General features: G+C 40.3%; 1 protein-coding gene and 1 long non-coding RNA gene across 2 annotated transcripts in view; one reads left to right on the top strand and one right to left on the bottom strand.

Annotated features, from left to right (window-relative positions):
- Positions 1-157: 157 nt before the first annotated feature.
- Positions 158-9,460, bottom strand: LOC136677278 (uncharacterized). Its single transcript, XR_010796350.1, has 4 exons — positions 9,372-9,460; positions 1,465-1,536; positions 1,108-1,213; positions 158-711 (listed from the first exon to the last, which is right to left on the bottom strand). It is a non-coding gene; the product is annotated as an uncharacterized lncRNA (long non-coding RNA).
- A 6,034-nt stretch (positions 9,461-15,494) lies between these two features.
- Positions 15,495-24,243, top strand: part of LOC136676856 (cell surface hyaluronidase-like) — a 50,227-nt gene continuing 41,478 nt past the window's right edge. The window contains exons 1-4 of the mRNA XM_066654123.1: positions 15,495-15,676; positions 19,916-20,255; positions 21,493-21,633; positions 23,291-23,858. Coding sequence (XP_066510220.1) covers positions 19,937-20,255; positions 21,493-21,633; positions 23,291-23,858 — 1,028 coding nt within the window. The 5' untranslated portion in view covers positions 15,495-15,676; positions 19,916-19,936. The remainder of the gene's footprint in view (positions 15,677-19,915; positions 20,256-21,492; positions 21,634-23,290; positions 23,859-24,243) is intronic.

Raw genomic sequence — 24,243 nt, 5'->3', positions numbered from 1 at the left:
ACGTATCCCTCCACCATGATTCATATTAGTGTCTCCAAATTATCATTAAACAATATAGAGTTTTTTCACAACCATTTTACATTGGACTTTCTATGAGGGAGCTTTTAGAGGCAATCAGCCTTTCAGATGTCTGGTTCCATTTACCAACACTGAACACTTCACGCTTGGTATATTTTGTTAGTTGGTGGAATTCCCTTTAACCGAAGCTGTTTTGCGTGCTGGAAGTGTGTTTACAAAGCCCTACTCTCTGTAAATGAGTGAAAAGACAAACTGGCTCGTCTTTCCATGGCAGAGGAACCTGGAGTACTTTTTAGACAAAGAAGAGAACTCCAAACATTGAAAGCATGAACCGAATTGAGGATATTGCTCGTGACTGCTCCATAGGTGAGTAATGTAGGCTTATTTTTGTTGTTTTGTATCACTTGAGGTGGAAATGTCTCCAAATTCGGGAGATTTTGAAAAAGCTACAATATCGTAAACAACACGGTGTTACAAATGAGATTCTGTGGTAATTCAAACAATAAATAAATACTTACAGTCATTTTTTTCCCCTCAAACACACCGTTCAAAGATGCTTCCCAGACAGCAAAAATGATCTGGCCCAGATCCGTTACAGACCTGTATCGGAATGGATCCGGGCCAACACTGGCGCAGTGCAGGGGCCAGTTCTCAGTAGAGTCATCACTCCTACGGCTCAAATGCGGGCCACATCTGGTAGACACATTTTACATCTGGATCACCTCCGGCCCAGATTCACACACCGGTATTTCAGATTTGTTTGTCCTCCAGCCCAGATCTGCATGTTCTCCAGCACTTTTACTCTTTTAAAAACTAATTTAACTGAAGATAACTTCATTATAACATGGAAATTTGAGCTCTGCAGTATTTGTTTCTCCAACAAATTAAGGAAAACACCTTTTTATCAGACTTTAAAAGATAAATACAGAAAAACAGTTAATAGTAATAGTTGTACACCACAGATTCCCAGTCCTAGCCCTGCAGTCCCCTTGTTCTGCATATTTTAGTATTTTCATTTTTACTTTTAATTTTTATTTTTAGAATGTTTGCACTAGGCATCAAGTGTGTAATGTCCATACATTATCTTACGTGACATAAGGCGACGACTTATTTCTCTGCATAGCCCTTCCAGAATCCCCCAATAGAACCGCGTTGGCCGGTACCTCTTCTCTTAAAGTGACAGTATTCAATTCTACTGTAAGCCATACATTAAAAAGTGTGTCAGAGAAAACATCAGAATATGCACAGATTGCTGGAAACCACAAATACTGAAATACTTCACAAAGACATATTACTGTGGAGAATTATTACAAAATTTTGTAAAACATGAAACTTAAAATAATGAAAGAATTATAATTAACTTCAGTGAAAAGTTCATTCAGCACAGTACATGTTGATCTAATCAAACACTATTACATTACAGCATTAAATGTTTAAGATATAAACCTAGATCGTTGTTGGCTGGTCTTGACATCTTGTCACGTATTCAGGCACAATGTGGCTTCACCAGAAAAATACCTAAAAAAAAAAAAAAACGATTAGTCACTTACTAATGTTTATTTAAATGCAAATGTAACAAAATCTAAAACATATACAAAATAAATATTATACGTATATGATAAAATTAACCCAAATCATCATTATTCCCATGAAAATTAAGATTCTTAAATCTTTCATAGCACAAAATAAATAAATAAATAAATAAGCAACACTGCAACACCCTAAGAAATAATTTAATCAATTAGCATACAGCTAACTGTAATGTTGTATGCTAAAGTGGAAAGACCACCCAACAAATGACTGAAGAGGCAGAAGCAAGGGCTGAGGAGTGAGTGTGATCTTGGTGGGGGAACATATGTGCTGAGTCAAATTATTAGATAGCTATAAGCTTATTCCTACACAGATAAGGCAGTAAAATACTGCATTTATAATGATGTAGAACAGCATTTGATTAAGATTGAGGCTGTGTTCCAAACAAAACACTATGGACCTTTACATACTACACTACAGAATCACTGCAAAGGGTGGTATATATATTAATATTGTTCAGTGCAGCACTGTGCAGTTTGGGCCAGAGACTAACGTTAACTTGCTGCATGTTTAGAGCGCTTTCTAACAGCTAATATTAACGTTAACCAAACTCTCAGATCCTCCTGTATTGCCCTAACAGTTACTGAGATTTTAAATACTGAACGCTTAAAATGTCGATACTTGGGCCTCCCTTATACTCAGATAGCCAATTCAGAAATATTTGGTTTAAATTATTTGCACATCATTGCATTTTGTTTTTATATACAGTTTGCACAATGGTTCAACTGATATTAAAATGGAGTTCCATCTCTTTAGTATCATTGCACACCAAGATTCATGTAAACCGGCGGCACAGTGGCAGGCAGTGTCGCAGTCACACAGCTCCAGGGACCTGGAGGTTGTGGGTTTGAGTTGGTGTGTTCTCCCTGTGTCCGCGTGGGTTTTCTCCGGGTGCTCCGGTTTCCTCCCACAGTCCAAAAACACACATTGGTAGGTCGATTGGTGACTCAAAAGTGTCCGTAGGTGTGAGTGAATGTGTGTGTATTGCCCTGTGAAGGACTGGCAGCCCCTTCCAGGGGGAATTCCCACCTTGCACCCAATTATTCTAGGTAGGCTCTGGACCCACCGTGACCCTGAAATGGATAAGGGGTTACAGATAATGAATGAATGAATTAATCAACTTATGTAGTCAATTACAACTGTCCATCTTAATAATCAAGTAATCTATGGATTATTTTGATTTTTGATTTTTGAGTTAAAGGTTTAAAAAAAGAAAAATCTAAACGAAATGAGTCTTTGTTTTACTGAGTTTATACTGGGAGTACGAATGAGATTTAAAGCATTTTTGTGTAACGTAAATTGCAAAATCCACATTTTCTCATGGTCTTTTGTCATTTTTATGGTGACTGTTGTGTAATGTTAAAAATGGCCATTGTCATTTCATAGGAGAAAAAAAAGACACATCCTAAAAATGATCTATTAGTGATTGTGAAACTAGCTTACTAACATCGAAATCACCATTAGCTGTTGTGCTTTCCAATAGTTTTCTGCGCTACCTTGCCCACCCCGCCCTCTCCCGGAAGGAATCAAGAGCACGTGGACTCTCCCCCCCCCCTCCTATAGGCCATTACACAGTGGCTCCTATAACCAGGACAGGGTCTAAATGTCTGTCCTTCAACATAAAAAAGCAGCATATGTTAGACACACAGACAGTGTTCCCATCCATAGTGTGCTGCCCTCCTCCCTAGTGAGGCAGCCGTGTATTGCGTACAGCGTTTGATGTGAGCGAAAGCTTAACCAAAGATTACTGGGGAAGCATTCATTTGCGGCGCCATGCTGCTACACATCACCCCGGTTTTAGTTCTGAACCAGCAGCTGTCGAACATGCAGATTTTGAGTCTTGCGCCAGCTCTGTGTGATGCGTTTCGACTCCGCTACTCGCTCGCCCTAATACTAACCCAACTACTAACCCCAACGCTAACGGTAGACGACAACTCATCGTCCCGAAACTGTTGCTTCAGAGCTGTTGGACTGTCCTTAACTTGAGGTGACGTGCGGGGGTGTGGTGCTGCGATTGGATGATATTTTATTACTGAACCAATGAAGTCACTCGTCGGGCCCCAGCTGGCAGTTGTACAGTTGGAATTTGTCCCGGTAAACGAGAGCGTCGCCTCGACGTGGCTTTGGCATTCAGGGAGGAAAACTGCGTTCGCACCAAACGACGGTTCAGAGTATTTGCCCTTCTTGGAGAATGCAGGTGGAATGATGTCCAATGCGTGTTTTGTCCATAACGAACACAAAGTTCCGATCAACATCTTGTGGGGAGTTGAATCGGATGACAGGGAAAACTGCCAGAAAGACCTGGTAGGCCTACATGTGTAGTGCGGATCTGCAGGGATAGGCTGGCAGGACTGTCCAGAATGATTTCAGCTCTCGCCTCCGAGAGAACATTCTCTCCCCCCTCCCCAACCCTCCACGTCCCCTTGAGGTGGACTCGGCGTCCGAGAAGGATGTTTGAGTACGACCTCTGCTTTGTGTTGTAGCCGAGTGCAGCTGATTGGGAGAAGGTGGACTTGAGACACGCTAGGGGGATTATATCTTCCGAGACAGTGTGTCTTGAGTCTACCCGGGACCTCTTCTCAGTTGGCGGTGCTTGGTACAGTTCCAGTGGGAGGCGTCCCAGGGCAAACTTTTCAGATGCCCGATACACGATCATGGAGATTATGTACAGCAACAAGTAGGAGAAAACTCGCTTTGGCCTGTCAAGTCCGCAGTCACGTTCTCCCTGTCATTATCTGAAACTCATGACCGTAGGAGAGGGACATAGATTGACCAGTAAATGGAGAGCGTTGCTTCATAGCTCAGCTCCTACATAACCATCGTGGTATGGTAAGTGTTCAAGTCCCCAAGCAAACCGGAGTCTGTGCATTAGAAATCCTTTCCAAGAATTTGTTATGTTTATTTTCTGCAGGGTTTATTTAAAAAACAAACAAACAAAAACAAAAATAAAACCCACCTAAATAAAGAAATGATTATCCAAACATCAACACATAGATTACTTGATTATTAAAATGGACAGTTGTAATTGACTAAATGAGTTGATTGATTAATTGCCATTTTTAACTTATTTACATTTAGTGATTTAGGTTGAATGTGTCACGCCCTCGTCCTGTCATGTCTGTTTTCCGTGCCATGTGCTCTCTCAGCACATGGCTCTGTTTGTTGTTGCCCTAGTCCCGCCTTTGTTCCGCCTCCTCGTCTGTGTCTCATTTGTTACCCTGCCCCCTCGTTATCTGTCTCAGGTGCATCTCATCTGTGTTTTGTATTCAAGTCCCCTTCTCTCACTTCCTCTTGTCGGACATTCCACCTTTGTTTTGTGCTCTCCGGTCTGTCTGTCTTGTCTATTTCTCATGCCCTCCAAGTCAGTCTTTGTATCTCTTTTGTCTCTATGTCGGTTTGTGGGTTTACTCTGTTTATGTATATGTTCAAGTTTAGTTTGTTTAGCTTTCTTTGTCTGTTTAGTTCTCTGTTCAGGTGTCTATTTAGCTCTATGTCTAAGATTAGTCTGTTTCTCTCTCTGTATGTTTAGCTCCCTCTACCTAGGTTTCTCTGTCCAAATCATTGTTTCCAAGTTTCTGTCTCAGTCTTTCTTTGTTCAAGTATTCTCTCTAGTTATCTTAGTCTGTCTTTGTATTGTAAATAAAAGTTACTGTGTTTTAGCAAGTGTGTTTTCCGCCCTCCGCGCTTCCTGACAGAATGAAATGACAAGTCATTTTTAATGCTACGCGTCAGTTGCAATAACATGACAAAAGCATGTTTTATTTTTGTATTTGTAGACACATCCATGCCTTCTACTGCCCACACAACATCCAGCTGCACAGGTAAGGGTTTTTATTTATTATTATTATTATTTTATTTTTTTATCTCGTCACTTTTAAAAAGATTTAGGAACTACACCATATAGTATGATATGGGCTAATGAGTTAAATTAGCTAACTGGGTTTGCTATGGTACACAACTTACTTTTATTTAACAGTGAATCTCAAATAGCTCACTCCCAAATATATAAGGATTCCTAGCATGGGGTTGCATGTAAACATGTAGCTAACATAGCTACAGTCAACATTATGTGATATTTCAGTCATTACAATTAGTTAATTTTGCTATAGCTAACTAAGCTCTCAGATGCAAGCTTCATTTCTTGGTTCTCCACAAAATCAAGTAAAGTTATTTGTCTGTGAAATGTTACCAAAGGAACATTCAACCTGCTGGCTGACATCAGTAAAACTACTGTTAACTATGAGGTAAATCAGCTAACTTGCACAGTTGAAGTTTGCTAAATAATGTAAACTCAAATAACCACATAAAACACATAAGTTACAAATAAATTCTTACCTTTTGTGAAAGTGTGCTTTGATTTTCTCAGTTGCACAACCACAATCTTGCACTGCGAGAGAGTCTTATTTTATTTCATTTTATTTATTTTGTTTTTTTGTTTTTCAAATTTTGGTTCTGCCTATTTTGCCCCACTCCCACTATTGGTTATCTCTCTGAACCAATAATTGTTCTTTCTGCCCTCAGAATAAGTTTGCATAACGGTTATTCTGAGTTTGAATAAGGCGCCAAAATAAGTTTCAGTGGATGATTTTTCAATGGTTTGTGGAAGCAGGCATTACTAAAACAGCAGAGGAGGCTCGTATATTCAGAAGTACGTGATATTTAATCTTAATAAAACTTTCGTTTCGCTCATTCTGGTAAAGTATAAGTATTTAAAGAGCTCTAGCAAACCAACAGCTATGCTAGGTTAGCATCTCAGTGAAGGAGTAGAGGAGGATATAAAACCCATTCTGGATAAACAAAAAATCAAAGTAATATTACATTATTAACAGTAATGTTTTTGACATTTATTTACTTTTATCTGAAGTTGTGCATAAAATATCTATGTATTATACTCTGTTATTACTTTCACTTAAAAAGTGAAAATCAAAACGTAATTTTATCAGGTGCACCAAAATATTTACTTATGATACAATATATATAATGTGCACACCTTGCATATGTCACTCAAGAAAAAGAGAAAAAATGTGCCACTTTTCAATGTTGCAGAGATCTGAAGGTTTCAGTAATTTTATCAGGCGAGGGAGTCAACAGATGTCTGATGAGGTTGATGGAATCAATGCTCTAACAGTGAACAAAATTCACCAGTTCAGCGATGGATCTACAGCTGTACTCCCTAAAATACACATCGCCACATTGACGTTGAGATGAGAGAGGACTTCTAAGAAGCTTGCAGGTTGTTATTTGACCTAAATAATAATTGAACAATTATTGCATCAGTGTGGCTTCTGTGCTTTCATTCATTCATGTCTTCATTCATTGTCTTTAACTGCTTTTCCAGTTCAAGGCTGTGGTGGGTACAAAATATTTACATACTACCTGGAGTCACTCTGCGCAAGGTGGGAACACACCCTAGACAGGGCACTAGTCCTTCACAGGGCACCACACACCCACAATTTCACTCGCGCATTCACACTATGGACACTTTTGAGTAGCCAATCCACCTGCCAATGTGTGTTTGGATCATGGGAGGAAACCAGGAGCACACAGAGGAAACCCCTGCAGACACAGTAAGAACACACCAAACTCCCGAGGGGGGCACCAATGTAAATTGATAGTTAATAGGTGTGGGATCATTATTAAAGCATTTTCCTTCATGATGTATAGGCATTGACTTCAAGAATAAACTTGTTTTGCTTGACTTACAACTCTGACCCCCTCATTAAGTATGATCAAGTAAACTGTTACCACACCAACTGAAATAGTCACAGTCAACGGAAAGGCAATATTATGTCTTAGTGTGTCATGCCAAGTTTATTTCTGTTTTTCTGTAGGGTGAACCTACAACATTATATCTGATAATTCAGCTGAAAGATCAGGACTGGGAAACTGGTGTTTCCAGAGGAAGCCAGAGTGTGGTGAAAGCTGAGTTGAGGTTTGCTGTCATAGTGCAGTAGATGAGGCCTTCTTCACAAACTCCTGTATGTATCACGCCTTCAAAACTGAATACCCTGCACACCTGAAAACACCATGACATTTCTCCAGAGACGCATTTCAAACATGGAGTTGCAGAGTGTGACTCGAGTGATCAACCTCCTGTACTAAACCTTTCATGCCTCCACTGAACCAATGCACACAATTCCTGCATAGAAAGTTTACCTTTGCCAAACTCATACAACACATTGGCCTGTGTGTGGACATGTACAGTATAACCTGTGGTATGACTGCCAGTTTTCAAGTTTCATTCTTACAGAAGATGTGTACTGAAAACAAGCAATAATTTTCCTTCCACTGTCATTTTTATTAATGAAATGTATTGGGTTAAACAGATTTATAAAAAATATATAATAACAATAATGTATATATTAAAATGTCAGTTTTGCGCATTTCCTCTTCAGGTGGATTTTTATTAATTTAAAAATTGCTATATTTTTGAAAATTTAAATGTAATATGCAAAATGGCAATAAAATCTTGGTTCAAATACAGATTTGAAATGGTTCAAATCTGTATTTCATTTTCTTAGTATGTAATTTTTTCTTTCATTTAAATGTGTAATCGAATACAGAATATTAAATTTTTAATATATTCATTAAATATATATTAATACATTTATACATGTAATTGTGTGTCATATTTGAGTCATATATTTTGGGTAAATTACAAAAATTTGCAAATATGTTTATAAATATTTTGCTTTTACCTATGGGTGTAATGTTTTTTTTTTTCCAATAGGGATTGTGAACTGACAGGTACAATTAAATACTAATAGTGTTACATAATGGAAACTATTAAAGAAATAATGGTTAAACTATTGGGAACCATTAAGTGCTAATGGATTACATGATGGAAACTATTAGATGTACACACCATTAAAAACCAGTCTGAACCATTAAATTCTTAATGGAACCTACTGTACTTTGAAAGTACATTTGTAATGTGACTCTGTTACTCATCTTTTCAAAGTTTGTTTGAATGTCTTTTCAACTTTAATTCAGTGTTTATTGAATGACATTTAGGTACGTGATTTCAACGTTGAAATAACGGCTTTTAAAGGACGTCTTTAATGTGACTTTGTTAGTCGTCTTTTCAATGTCAGTGTTTTGATGTCTTTTCAACTTTCATTTTCAACCTTAAGAAAACGTTGATTAGACGACAGTCAGGTACGTTATTTCATCGTTGAATCAACGGCTAAATGTTTACTGGGTAGCTACCTCTTTCTTGCTGGACGTTGCGTCATTGGTAAGTTGTTATATCACTGTTTATATTAAAGTAACTAGACAATTCTAGCGTTTTAATTTATGGTGATAATACAAAATGATAAAGTGATTAGCAAATAACTTTATCATTTACTTTGGCTAGCATACAGTTAGCGTTATCTATACAGAATGCAGTAGCCAGAAACACGTTAAAATATTTAATTTGCCTAATGTTTAAACGTTATTATAAATAAATGTTATTGGGGGGGATCAAGTGTTGGGCCACAATTCAAACGCTGGGCCGGATGCAGGCCGCTGTTACATAGTGAGTGCCTCCTGTAGTTGGCACCGATGTGAGCCGAGTATTCAGGCGGGAATCGGGCCTAGATTCAAACCGATGCCTAGCCGAAGAGACTCAGGCTCGGCGTGGTGTGGCGTAACTGAACAGTTTCTACAGCCTGAGTGGTTTTAGCTTGCTAGGAATAACCTGCGTTAACATATTTCATTTGATTAATATTCATTCCGTTGTTAAATTATACAAACATTACTTTCAAATATTTCTAGATTACCGTCATCCAGTGTCTCTTCAGAAATCAAGGTAATAATTGGGAATTTGCCTCTCTTCTCTACAGAAACATCCTCTACTTTTCTGGGAAGGATTTACACTATGGTGGAACATTGCTGTGAGAAGGTAAATGCGTAAGTGCTTCAGAGGAAAGCGTTGGGACGCCCCCTTTAACGGTATGAGAAATTATCTACTAATATTTCTGCTCATAAATGGATGAATTTGAAAGATAATTTCTTATACCGTTAAAGGGGGCGTCCCAAAGCTTCCACCTGAAGCACTTATGCACTTTGGCAACCTTCTGTGATGTCACAAAAGTGCACTTTAAAGAGGATCTAAGACAGGGATTGGGACGAGGCCCGATTTGACGGTCGTTCAAAACATAAAAAAAAAATCAATATATGATATGTCGTCCACTGGCACCATCTTGTGGTCGAAATCAACCAATACAAGGAAAACCCGTTTCTACGATTCCTGAGATTGCCTGGGGTCTTCAAAAATCTCTTCCCATTAAAGTCAGTGCTTTTAGCTTACTGGGTCCCAAGTCGCTTAACACCACAGGAATTTAAGACCTAAAGGTCACAAGGGTCATTCAGACGCCTAGAACCATTGACCTTTAATTTTGACATTTTGTCTCCAAAACCGTTGTTTAACACAAAAATGTGTTATTAACAAAATGGTGGAAGTGTTTCTATTACATTAAAAAATATGTCTAAAAGAACCTACCCAATAATTGTAAACATTTGTAGACTACCCTTGGCAAACTGACCATTTCAGTAAACACAGAGTTCAGGTTGAACAGTTGTATAATAGAGTAGAACAAAACAACTCTGGAGCAGCTGTATATGAACCTAAGTTAATGTACAGCATGTATTACTCAGGCAGAGCAATGGCCAGTGCCAGTAGTCCTCTAAAAGTGCATCAAGGCTCCCAGTACTAGGTTGTAGAGCAGTGGATGGAGCTCCGCCCAATACCTTTGGGAGTTGGCAGAACCTGACCATACTGATGCTTTCAAGGCGGCTGAATGCCTATAAATATTCAGAACAGTTTTCCGGTATTCACTTTAAAGCCTTCCCAGAAGAGTAAAATATGTTTCTGCGTTAGAGAAGGACAAGCTTCCTATTAATAACCTTAAACATTTTTATAGGACATGTTTACAAGTTTACAAAATGGCCGAATCAATTATTTTTCTACGTAATTAGAACACTTAAAATACAAGGAGAAATGCTACATCATTTTTTGCTTTATTTCTGGCAGCCACTATATATGAAGGAATAAAGAGGCACTCTGGTCAAACCGAAAACTGTAACCATGGCAACTGTTGTAAACAAACCCACTCACCATTTTGTATTTCATATTAGTCAAATGCTGTATCCTCAGGGGGCGGCACAGTGGCGCAGCAGGTAGTGTCGCAGTCACACAGCTCCAGGGACCTGGAGGTTGTGGGTTCGATTCCAGCTCCGGGTGACTGTCTGTGAGGAGTTGGTGTGTTGTCCGCGTGGGTTTCCTCCAGGTGCTCCGGTTTCCTCCCACAGTCCAAAAACACACGTTGCAGGCGACTCGAAAGTGTCCGTAGGTGTGAGTGTGTGAGTGAATGTGTGTGTGTGTTGCCCTGTGAAGGACTGGTGCCCCCTCCAGGGTGTATTCCTGCCTTGCGCCCAATGATTCCAGGTAGGCTCTGGACCCACCGCGACCCTGAACTGGATAAGGGTTACAGGTAATGAATGAATGAATGTATCCTCAGGAAGAAAACACACAAAAAAACAGACCCATATGTCCATCCACTAACACTGTGGTAATGTGCAGTAAAAAATACCGCTGAACGCATCTGTTGGTTTATTTAATAGTTTAAGGTGCTGTACAGGGTTAATGAAATTTAATTTGCTTAATTGGCAGTTATCCTTAGATACGATTGAAGAGAAAATTGGCAGTTTAAATGGAAGTTTTCCTGAAAGCCCTTGAACATTAATACAAACCCAGTAGTCTGTAAACACGCACAAAGGACCTATCCCAAACTTGCTAGCTAAAATAAACACCATTGGATTGTCACAGTGCAAATAACTGTTTCACTTTTCAGCCAAATAAAATGAAACATTCAACTAAAGATTACGTTTCAAGCTCCACAATGGGGTCCTATGGTAACAGCAATGGCCCTGGGATCACTACACTTCAAAATCCTGCCTTCTTATTAGGGCCTCTGATGACTAAGGGACCCTTTGGCAGCTTCTTATGTTGCATATAGCTGTAAATAATCCTGTTTGTATGATATCCAAACCTTACTTCTAGAACTGCTGGGGCATTTTATAATATAGCATAATTCTGTGATTAGTCCAGCTTTATTGTGTTAAACATTGTTTATTTATTATTTCTATAGGACAGTTCCAAACACTGAATGTGCGGTACTACAGAATATTCCACAACGTGTGTGAAGGGAGATTTTAAATGTGTATGTTTCTGTTACAAACGTGTGTTCATTGAATCACTAGTAATTAGTGGTAATCACTGATGATTAGTAAAAGTCTTTGTTTTATATAAAGATGAGCAGTTTTATGAAATGTATGTTGCATTGTTGTCTTTAGACTGTTTCACCAACTGAGTCTTTAGTAGGAAAGGTGGGATTTGATGGGAGTACATAGGAGTGCAGCTTGAAAGAGTTACACTCCTGCATCCAAGGTGTCAAGGATGTTTTTTCTGTTTTAACGAGCACGAGTAGCTGGTTCCTAGAACTTTGTTTCTGTATGAAACTGTTATCTTTTTCTCCCTGATAGGTGGCTCAACTAAGAAAGAAGGTTTTTAAGAAAGGAGTAGAGCAGAGGGTTAGTGCAATGCTTTTATCTGCTCTCAAAGGTTACTCAAAGACCACTTTCAGTCTCATTTCTTATTAGTTCATCATTTCCATGACACATACGGAGTAACAGTTTTAAACTGCAATGTCCCTTTAAGGCTTATGTGACCCTTGGTGGAGTCCAGGAAAAGGGAGGAAAGTGGAATGCGGAGGACATTTGATGAGAAACATCCTCAATTTTTGAAAGATATTTAAAGAAGATATCCATTTGGAGATGGCCACAGAGGAGCTTTACAAGACGTAAACAATCAATATTATTTTGATGCAATGCCGATGTAACTTCAATTTTATCATTAAAATGCCAATGATACACATGGTGGACATTTACATGAAGTTATTTTTTCTGTTTATTCTAATGTTTATTTACACAGGTCAACCATAACATTATGACTACCTCCTTGTTTCTAGCCTGTTCTTTCATTCAAGTTCCACTGACCATACAGGAGCACTTTGCAGTTTTATAATTACAAGCTGTAGCCCATTTGTTCCTCCATATATTCTACTTCCCCCTTTAACCCTGTTCTTCAATGGTTTTGATTAGGTGGTGGATCACTCTCAGCATTGCCGTAACACTGATGTGGTGGTCTTGTGTTAGTGTGTGTTGTGCTGGTATGAGTGGATAAGTCACAGCAGTGCTGCTGGAGATTTTAACATGGTCCTACCTCATTGGTCCACCTTGTAGATATAAAGCCAGAGACTGTGTTGGTCGACCTCTAGTGGACACAGGATGCTGTCGGCTGGATATTTTTGGTTGATGAACTATTCCTTTTAAAAACTCCAGCAGCACTGCTGTTTCAGATCCATCTTCATCTCCAGCAAAATTTGAATCAAACACGTCTCATGCCTCCTCCCTCAAAATACAGCCTCAGCAAACCGTATTTGGACCCTCCCACAGAGCAAATTCATTGTCTCAAACACCTAAAAACTCCTAGTCTGAGACTGCGGTTAAGCCAGCCGCCGTTTGAGAAACCACGGAAAAACTAACCGCACGTCAGATTTTAGTGCGCGTATACTAGTGACAGAGCGGTAATACTCGATGCGCCTTAAGACCTGAGCTTATGCCATCCATTATCTGTAACCGCTTATCCAATTTAGGGTCGCGGGGGGGTCCAGAGCCTACCTGGAATCACTGGGCGCAAGGCAGGAATACACCCTGGAGGGGACGCCAGTCCTTCACAGGGCAACACAGACACACACACATTCACTCACACCTACGGACACTTTCGAGTCGCCAATCCACCTGCAACGTGTGTTTTTGGACTGTGGGAGGAAACCGGAGCACCCGGAGGAAACCCACGCGGACACGGGGAGAACACACCAACTCCTCACAGACAGTCACCCGGAGCGGGAATCGAACCCACAACCTCCAGGCCCCTGGAGCTGTGTGACTGCGACACTAAGCTGCTGCGCCACCGTGCCGCCCTGAGCTTATGCCTTTCATTTTAAAGAAAGTAACAGCATTTAAGCGGTTTATATATTGGTAATTATTCTAATAAGTATTTCATACAAATAACAGATACCTATGAAATATTAAGTGACTTTACTGTATAGTTTTTGAGTAAATGACATTCAAAATCCTCATAAGTTTCCATTGTTTTTAATGTTGACTCAAGTTTACTGCTTTATAAAATGGTTATTTTGAAAAGGTAGTCCACGCAACCAACAGATATCAGTTCAGAGTGTACCACACTTTGTACCTATGACATATGAAGTGATTTTACTGTATAGTTTTTGAGTAAATGACATTCAAAATCCCCACAATTGTCCATTGTTTTTGAACATGAGTCAATTTTACTGCTTTATGAAATGGTTATTTTGAATAAGCAGTGCATACAACCAACAGATATGGGTTCAGTGTTTGCCATACTAAGTACTCATGAAATATGAAGTGATTTTACTGTATAGTGGTTGAGTAAATAACAGTCAAACATTCCATAATATTTCCAATGTTTTTAATAATGACTCAAGTTTACTGGTGTATAAAATGTTAATTTGGAACAAGCAGTCCATACAACCAAGAGATATCAGTCCAGTGTTTACCAGACTATACACTTATGCAATATGAAGTGTTTTTTCTGTATAGTGTTTGAGTAAAGAGCATCCAAATTCTCCATATTTTAAAATGGTTTGCTTCTTCCACACATTCATACTGTGGATCAGGTTGGAAGTGAGCTATCTATCTATCTATCTGTCTGTCTGTCTATCTATAAATAACCATATAAATCAGTACTTGATTCATAATTAAGAGCAATGGACAATTCTATGGATTTTGGATGCCATTTACTCAAAACCTGTACAGTAAATGACTTCATATTTCATTGGTACATGTTAGGGTAAAGACTGAAATGATATCTGTTGCTTGTATGGACTACTTATTATTAGAAATAGCAATTTTATTCAGCAGGGAACTTGAGTCATCATTAAAAACAATGGACAATTATGGGGATTTGAATATCATTTACTCAAAAACTATACAGTAAAATCACTTCATATTTCATAGATACATAGTATAGTAAACCCTGAACTGATATCTGTTGATTGTATGGACTACTTATTAGAAATGACCATGTTATAAAGCAGTGAATTTGACTCATGTTCAAAAAACATTGGACAATTATTGGGATTTTGAATATCATTTACTCAAAACCTATACAGTAAAATCACTTCATATTTTATAGGTGCATAGTGTGGCAAACATTGAACTGACATCTGTTGGTTGTATGGACTACTTACTAGAAATGACCAATATATAAACCGCTTAAATGCGGTTACTTTTCCTTTAAAATGGAGGGCTTACCTTCAGGTCTTCACGCGCAGTGAGTACCGCTCTGTCACTAGTATACGCACACTAAAATCTGACGTGCGGCTAGTTCAACCGTATTTTCTCAAACGGCGGCTGGCTTAACCGCAGTTGGCTGAGGTAGGTTTCACTTGGATTTCTCAATAAAAGAGCATTCTTGCCTGTACATGCTCTGTTTGTTCACCTAACGTCTTCACAGATAGATGGATAACAACAACAAGTCTGCAACAGTAATAATAGCAAGTCTAAAATGTTATCATTATTATATTTTAATATGCATTATAGCAATTAATAAATAAATTGTATTAAATGATGTTTAAAACGTATAAAAAAAAGTATAAATTAAACGACAACACTTTTATACGTCTTGTGTGATGACGTAGAGACCAGTGGCCCCGCCCACTCCAATCTCTCTGCCGAATGCTGCACGCGCCTCTTATTTCACTTCCTCTCGGGCTCGGTCCGAGCGAGGCGAGGCGGAGCGGAGCGGGGTGAGCTCGAGTACGAGTGAATAAAAGAGCAAAGAAACCCCCAGAAAACCCGCAGTCTAACATTCTCTGCTGAGCTCGGGTCATTTCCAACAGAGCCATTAACCGAGAGAACAGCGGCGGATGGAGAGAGAGAGAGAAACGGAGGAAAAAGAGGAGTAAACAGAGAGAGAGAGGTGAGAGAAACAACGGAGAGTGTAGTGTACTTCAGAATGGGGGACGGGGCAGAGGGGCTCTTGCCTTTACGAGAGAGCTAAGATTGGCGTGGTTTTACGAGAGGTAAACAACAGAACGGCGAGGTCTGAAAAGTTTTGCCCGAGTTGGTTGAGCGAGAGGATATCTTTGTTTTGCGAGAGAACAATGCTGCGAGAAGAAATTCGCCGAGTAAGAAAAAGATGTTTTGTCAGAGGGAATTACAAGAGAACGGTCATTTTCTTTTTACAGAACTAACCAACTAACAGAGAACATCGGGAGAACAGAGAGTGAGAGAACCCGGCTTTGCGAGAGCTCACTGAGAGATGATTGAGAGACAACTATAAGATTGTATAATATTTACATATCAACCATAACAGAATGACCACATCCATGTTCCAACATCCACTGATTCTCTCAACCCCCACTGACTTTTTTGTTCTACAATTCGTATGCCACCTCTCACCCTGTTTTTCAGTGGTCAAGTGGATCAGACACAGCAATGCTGCTGGATATTGTTGGTTGCAACACCAAAGGCTTTAAAACTCTAGCAGCACTGCTGTATCTGATCCACTGCACCAGCGCAACACCGCCACGACCAAGTCAGTGTCCCTGCAGATCTGAGAACGATCCACCACCCAACACCTACATGCTCTTTGGTAATCCTGTGGAAGCCCTGGCCAATGAAGACCCAGATAATTGGCTAATCTACTCCAATGTATGTGTTTATTTAAAACACTGCTGTGTAAAAATGTAGACCCCTTTTAAGTAATGCTTTTGCATTATTACTTTCAGGATATTCACCCTGCACCCATCCTCAGTTTTCGAAGAAAATGGAAAAACGCCTAATCCTTTATAAATTAATAAGTAATAAATAGGAGTCACCAAGTCCTCTACCCCAGAACAGAAATTGTATTAAGTTAAAGAGCGCCACTGTAGTCTATCACAAACCATTTATTAAAGATCAGCAACATCTGTTTATGCTTAGCACTCTGAGTGCCATCTGAGCGACATTCATTCACATACAGCACACTAACGTAATCCTCAAAGTAACATTAATTGACAGCACACAAACTAACAATTGAGTAATATTTATTTGTATACAGAATTATTTACTTAAGAACACATAACTTCATTAATTAATTCTCTGTAACTCACGTGGGTCCGGAGCCCACCTGGCGTCACTGGCTGCAAGAAAGGAACGTCCCATGGACAGGGCACAAGTCCATGCACTCACCCAGTGACACACACGGACAGTTTTGAACAGCCAATCCACTTAACGTGTTTTTGGACTGTTGGTGGAAACCCATGCAGACACTGGGAGAACACATTAAACTCCTCACAGGCAGTGACCAGAAGCAGGGTTTGAACTCACACCCCTAGGAATCTGGAGCTGTATGACAGTGACACTAACAATTTAGAGTGCAATTGGCAGCAGCGCATAAGACTAGTTCATGTCTGTGTCACTGGGCAGAGTGTGGAGTGCTTTAGAGGTATAGTGATCATATGCAGTCTTTTCCAACAAGTTTTTGTGCTCTTCAGGGAAGCGGACACACAAAGCCAGTCCATGTACGCCAGCTGTTCCACTGTGTTTTTTAATATAATTTGATAAAGAACCTGTTTATGCGATAGACAGCATTATTTCAGTGAATAGACAGTGTTATACTCTGTAGGCTAAATACAAAGCTAAAAATGCATTTGTTGGACTTGTGTAATTTGGCTTTAAGGCATTCATTTACAACATCACCTTCACAAAATACACTAACAATCAATATATAACTAAAATTATAACAGAAACATCTGCGTAACATTTGGTCACATTCAGCGCAGTGATAGCAAAGTCTAAGTAATATTTATTCACAAAAATGTAAATTTCAGATACATTTATTCATTTACAACACGCAATCAGCATCTAAGCAACATTTACAAACATTCTGCATGCTTATGCTATTTGTCTTTGTGTACAGCTGTGTACTACAGAAACATCTGTATGTGTGTAGCAACATCTAAGCCACATTAATATACACAGTCATATCCGCCCGCGCAAGTGGCATTGGTCATGTGTCTTTGGCAGAAATAGTCCAAAAAGGGAGCTTTCTGCAAGTTTTTTTTTTTGGCTTTTTTTTTTAACATGAGTACAGCAAGTTGTTCTACGTTATGTCTTACAAACTTTGCAGAAAATGTCACCTTTCTTTTGAAATGTCAGTTGGTTGATCTGCTCTTACCATTTATTTTAGACAATTATCTGTGTTTCAGGCAGTTAATGTTATGCGATTCTGTTTGAGGGTCTTTTGAAACATTCTTCTCAGTAAATTAAGGATGGCCACTCTGTTGGTTGTGTATCCTGGATGTGGACGACCCCTCTGAACGTTGGTAATGCTTTGAAACTAAATGGAATACCCTCAAAAGCAGACCTTGCTGGTTTGTCCTCAGTCTCTACGTCTGAGCTGCTTTAACTCCAGAGATCAACAAGTTTCTATTTGACCCAATGTGTAAAGCGGAATCTGATGGGATAATTGTGAGAGGTTAGAGTCCTCAGGCTCTGTGTGTTGTTGTTTAATCCCTCAGACGGCCTGTTTGCCTTGAGGAGGCTGTTACTCTGCTGCTCAGTTGTCGGCCCGGCTCTCGTTAAGAGACTTGTTGATTTGTGGAGAGGAACTGCAGTGGGTTTTGATGGGATCGGCTGGCATTCGTTTACCCCCAGCTGCTGTCTCTACTCTCTGAAGCTGCCAGACCAGAGCACGACTCTGGATTACGAACACGTGTGTTATTTTTTTGACGGTGGGTTGCAGTCAGCAAGGGTGTGCATCCAAAGCATTTTCTCAAGTACACTAGCCAGGCCTAAAGTGGCAAAACCAAAAACATGAAGCCTTTAATGTTAATAGCAACAAACATACTGGAGAGAATATTCTAGAAAGGCTCATTTCTACAGGTTTTTCTACAGAGATATGTCCAAAGACCATCGAGAGGTAACTTGTTCATCAGCCTCATGATGTGGGGCCAGGGTGTAGATTTAAATATTGTAGAGAGCGTTTGGTTTTACGTTAAACAGAATAGGTTGTCCGCAAAATTCAGGGGCATTGCTACTTGAGTGGGTCCTCAAACATCACGGTGGCCGTAGTCTAGTACAGAGTCCACATCCAGCTCACTAAGTTCCATTAAAAATACAAAGAAAAATGTGTCCTGTATTAACTTACTTCAAATATTTGTTTAATTCTTGCTAACTCCTAGCTACTTAACATTTTATTATTTTGTCATTCTGGGTTTTTAGGCACAGGAGTCTGTCTTGTAAATGATGGCTATTCAGTGATTCCAAAAGAAGATTTCCTACCCTTTTGGCAAACAAACCTTGACAATCAGTCTAATGTGTAATGAGCCCTGTGTTTGGCTGCATTGTGCCATTGTTACATTGTTGCACTGACAATGGTCTCAGAGCTCAGGGTCTTTGTGGAAGAGTATGTTCTTTTTTGGCTTGATGGGGGGTGGGTGCTCATACTCCCTCTCTCCCTTTGTCTCTCGCAGTTAAACCTAATTGGTGCCATGTGTTTGTGTAAATATCTCGAAAATGTGAATATCCACATAAGAGCCCCTGGCACCAAACACATGCTGGAACCGAGGCGACCAGAGAGCCATAACGGTTCTGAAGTAATGCTTGCGTAACTCGACCATCGAGGCGTGTGGACACATTTTTTACAGTGGTGTGGCCTGCATGCATTGACCAAAATTGGAACAAGTTGGAGAAACATGATCAAGTAAAGAAAACAAAAAAAACCCCGGAGCAAGTCATTGTATGGACAGAATCGTATAACTTTCCATTACTTTAAAACAATAACTCTTTATATTGTGTTTATTCGTGATTAATGGAACAGTATAAAGGTTAATAGTGGTGTCCTCATATTTTCTGCAGTCCAAAATTCTTTTTAATTTGTTCAGTAAATAAGCTACATAATCAAATATGGAAATAAAAATATAAGGGAAGTCTTTAATGCACTTACATTTTTAAAGACCCATTCCAGTGAAATTTTTAGCATTGCTGCTTTGAACCAGTCTTCAAAGACCTGGGTGTCTTACATCACAAACCTTAGTAACCAATCCCATCAACATGCACCTTAATAGTAGCTGAATTCACTCATTAGATGCATTGTCCACAAACATTTGGGCTTAGATAAAACACTAACCCATATTCCTCATGTTCGTTTCTCTATTATTTTCTCTTACACTAGAAACTGGCAGACGCTTGGACCATGCAGGTGAACAATGGCCCAGGCCGCCTTCCTGTTTTCGTGCCTTCGTCCAATGGATCTACAGGCTATACCCCGGGCAGGGTTGCACCGGTCCGGTCTCCGCCCCCCACCAAAGCTCCGCCCCCTCCACCCCTGAAGACCCTGGCCCCACCCCCTTCTCATCCTGTGGCTTTTCACCTGTCTGAGGCCCAGAGCCAGAGGGAGCACGCTCAGAACCGTCAAAGGAAAAACACTTACATCTGCACAGGGGTCTCCCTTGGGGCACTCCTCCTGACTCTCATCCTCGTCCTGAGTCTTACATCTGGAGAGGTTATAGATGGTAAGAGGTTACAAGACCCCATAAGTTACAGGCATTTCACCACAGTAAATGGGTGTTTTTAGGCACTGGCAAATACTTGTAAGAAAATATGATACAATTAGATATGCCAAGTGATGTCGTATGTTAATGGAAGGATTCGGTTGCTAAACAACACTTAACATGATACATTAATACAGAAAATAATTTGATTCAAGTGAAGTGAAGTGTATACAATGAGCATTTTAGTAGAGGCGGAATTAATAATGGTGTTTTTGGTGCTAATCACCCCTGTGATGCAGTTCCTAAATGTCTTTGTTACCAGTCCTGCAAGATGATTTGCTTTTTCTCAAAGCACACCAAGTGGCTCAGACTGATATACAACAATGTTTCAGCCTTTCAGCAACAGGGAGCATTCATGCTTGTGAGCAGGGCAGGGGTGGAGAGGCTTTCCCAATGGAATTACTTTGGCACCACGTGTGCTTGAACTTGGGGCTGAAATTCTGAAGGAGAACTGGAGGGAGGGATGTGTTTGTACTTGGGGCTCCAAATTGGTCCAGGGGTGTAAGCTGGTGCTGACTCACTGACCTGAGCAGTCGGCTCTTTCCTCCGTTGCGTAGGGCGGTTCGGTGACAGAGCACTAATGGCACTGTGTTTGATATCATGTGCCTCAGGGAATCAAATGCTTGTCTTCACCCTCTTAGAAGAGACATTGAAGTCATACATTGTAGACTGAAATTCCTCCAGACATTAACCAGACCAGTGGTACTATCTGTTAAAGTTTAGACTGTACTAGACGAGAGAGCAAGGACCTAAAAAGTTGTAGAAGTTATGATATGAGAATTTAGTCAGTAAGGAAATAAATAGGTGAAATTGATCAGGAGTTAATTTCATATGTGAAGTCATATGTCGGTATTGCGAGTCTTTTTTTATTTATTAGAGTTGGAATTATGCACAAAATTCAGAATGAAGGTCAATTACTTGGAAGGCAACTTGTTATTTAATATCTCTGGAAAATCCAGATGAAGCTCTTTGACGTGTTTAGTGTTTACGTATTTTTGCCTATAGCTCTGCATGTGTTTGTCTCAGTAAACTCTCCACAATCCTCTTCTGAAACCTAGCCATGCCCAGTGAACACAGGGCAACTCCTGTTCCTCTGCCACACAAGGTCAAGCATATAATGAATAACTCTGGTCCTCCTGCCTTACACAATACGAGCTGCAAGTCTGGTAACATCATGTTTCTGTTTGTTTGTTTGTAGAGAACTGTCCAGATCACAATCCCAGGCTGAGCAACTGGAGGCCGGGGCAGGACCTGAAGAAGGCTGTGGTGGTGGGCAGAGGAGAGCACTTCCGACTGGTTGCCTCAGCCACCCTCAAATCCCTCACAATCCAGTCGGGAGGTGAGGTCTGAATTCCTAACTCTGGGCTCAGTAAAGGAGAAACAAAGGAATCTTTAAAAAAAAAAAACAGCAGTGGTGCAATTTTGTCCTAACAGAGTAACAAGATGTACAGACTGCTTCACTGATCTTGATGGATATGTGTTCGTCTTGAACAATCTGTAATTGGACATAGTTGCTGATTAGATTGGTGTAACTTTAATAATTTTGAGATATGATGCTTACTGATTGTTAGCTAGTATTTACCTTTACTTTCACATTCATGGCTTTGGTAGATACTTTTATCTTAATCATTTTGCCAAGGTAGTCTGTGCTGCCCTGTGAAGGACTGGCGCCCCCTCCAGGGTGTATTCCCGCCTTGCGCCCAATGATTCCAGGTAGGCTCTGGACCCACCACGACCCTGAACTGGATATGGGTTACAGATAATGAATGAATGAATGAATTTTGCCAAGGTAGGCGAATGTAATATTAAGTGTCCTACTGTGCGTTCACATTGGCAGTGATTTTTTCGCCTCTTGTCGCCCAAATTTCTGAATGCTCATCTCCTGGTGGTGTTTGTGGATTCGCTGAACTTTGGTTGCCACTGTTTAAATGGCGCAGTGTCGGAGATGCTGCAATGCTGAATTCCTATCGGCTATTGACACATCACTTTGCCCCTAACTTATATGAATTAAACTTTGTTGTGTTGCTGACTTTGCCAACTTCACGTCACCAGCCTTCAGTTTGCCTTGTGTTGCCGGAACTCGCCAGCTGTCATTGAAAATGAGCGAACTCTAGCTCCTATGTCACATTGTGTCACAGCCGGTGTGAACGCAGGGTTACCCATAAACTCTTTTTGAAGTGGTGTGGTGTGCTTTATCATCAATGAATTGAACCTTGGTCTGCCATGTGGTTGATGTTACCAGTGTTGACCACTGCCCTGAACTATGTGTATTTGAACAACTAAGTGAGGTTAATTTATATTTTTAGTGCAATCCTCAAACATGAAAAATCTATGGTGATTTTTCCACTGCATTGTACCTGCAAACTCTGCAAGGTTCATATGTCTTAGTTTAGTCCCTACTCATTGAGCAATCAGGTAGTAAATATATATCATATATACACACCTGATATATATTTGCTACCTGATTGCTCAATGATTAGGGACAAAACTAAGACGTATGAACTTGGACGTATCCAGGGTGTATTCCTGCCTTGTGCCCAATGATTCCGGGTAGGCTCCAGACCCATCACGACCCTGAACTATGTATATATTTATATGTATGTGTGTTTGTGTATATATACATACAGACCCATTCCAAAGAATTAGAATATCATGGAAAAGTTGAATACTTTCATAGGTATTCTCAAGAGAAAAATGAGGGCCACCAGACCCAACAACAAAGAAGAGCTGACAGCAAGCATCAAGGAAATCTGGGCGTCCATAACTCCCAGGCAATGCCACAGGCTGATTACCTCAATGCCACATCAATTTGATGTGATCCTAATTTCTTTTTTTTCTGCAAAACTGCGAGGTATCTGTCTCTGTGTCTGTGTCTGTGCATGGTACCTATACTGCCACAGACGGTGGTAAAGCATTTAGTTCATCTTAGCTGGTAAACTGCATTTGCAAAGGGTAATTCTGACCAAACTCTTAACCTTCATTGTCAATGTTTTTAGGAATGGTGGTCTTTGCAGACAATAAGGATGGCTCAAGGAACATAACCCTACGCACCCACTACATTCTAATTGAGGATGGGGGTGCCCTTTACATCGGTGGCCCCAAGTGCCACTATCGCTCCCAGGCAACTATCTCACTAGTGGGCCGCTCAGATGACAACTCAATACCAGAAGTGCCTATTTTTGGCCGCAAGTTTGTGGGCGTTCGAGCTGGGGGCATCCTGGAGCTCCATGGATTAGAGCGAACGTCCTGGACCTTCCTGAGTCGAACGGTGCCAGCCACAGGCCTTAACAACGCTAGCTATGGCTTTGAGAAGAACTTCAGTAGAGGGATAAACCTGAGAGTCCTCGACCAGGACAGCGGAGCCCGGCTGTACACAGAGCGTTTTGACACTCATGAATTATTCAATGACAGCAAGAGGCTCGACCAGCTGCTGAAATCATTGCCAGCTGGGCGCATCGTCACACTGGCTGTGGGGGACTCGGCTGTCAAGAGCCTGTTGGAAGACACCAAGAACACCATTCAGGAACTTCTGGGCAGCACCTATGTCAAGGACCTCAAGTACAGGTGAATATAGATCTGATGATCTCTGATATAGTTATGTTGCCATATTATAGGTGGAAATGACTTTACATTTTAGTTGAAGTTACAGCTCACAAGATCATTCTACTGTTATGCCGAGCTTACTGCACATTCATGGGTTTGAATGAATTAGTATGAAACTATAAGAAATTGGCATGTTGAGATGAATAAAATTGTGGATGATTCTATGGTGTCGGAGAAATCTGTGATGCTTCAAGAGCATCTCATTTCAAAAGTGGAGATCTTACTTGGCAAGTAGTTATAATAATATATGATTTGGATAGTTTTGTTCATTGTCCGGCGCAGCAGGTAGTGTCGCAGTCACAGCTCCAGAGAGGTTGTGGGTTAAGTTTGTGAGGAGTTTGGTGCG

This window comes from Hoplias malabaricus, chromosome X2 (genome assembly GCF_029633855.1).
Source record: "Hoplias malabaricus isolate fHopMal1 chromosome X2, fHopMal1.hap1, whole genome shotgun sequence".
Taxonomy (NCBI): domain Eukaryota; kingdom Metazoa; phylum Chordata; class Actinopteri; order Characiformes; family Erythrinidae; genus Hoplias; species Hoplias malabaricus.
Note: the sequence above shows the minus strand (reverse complement) of the source record. Positions and strands in the feature narration are given on the sequence as shown.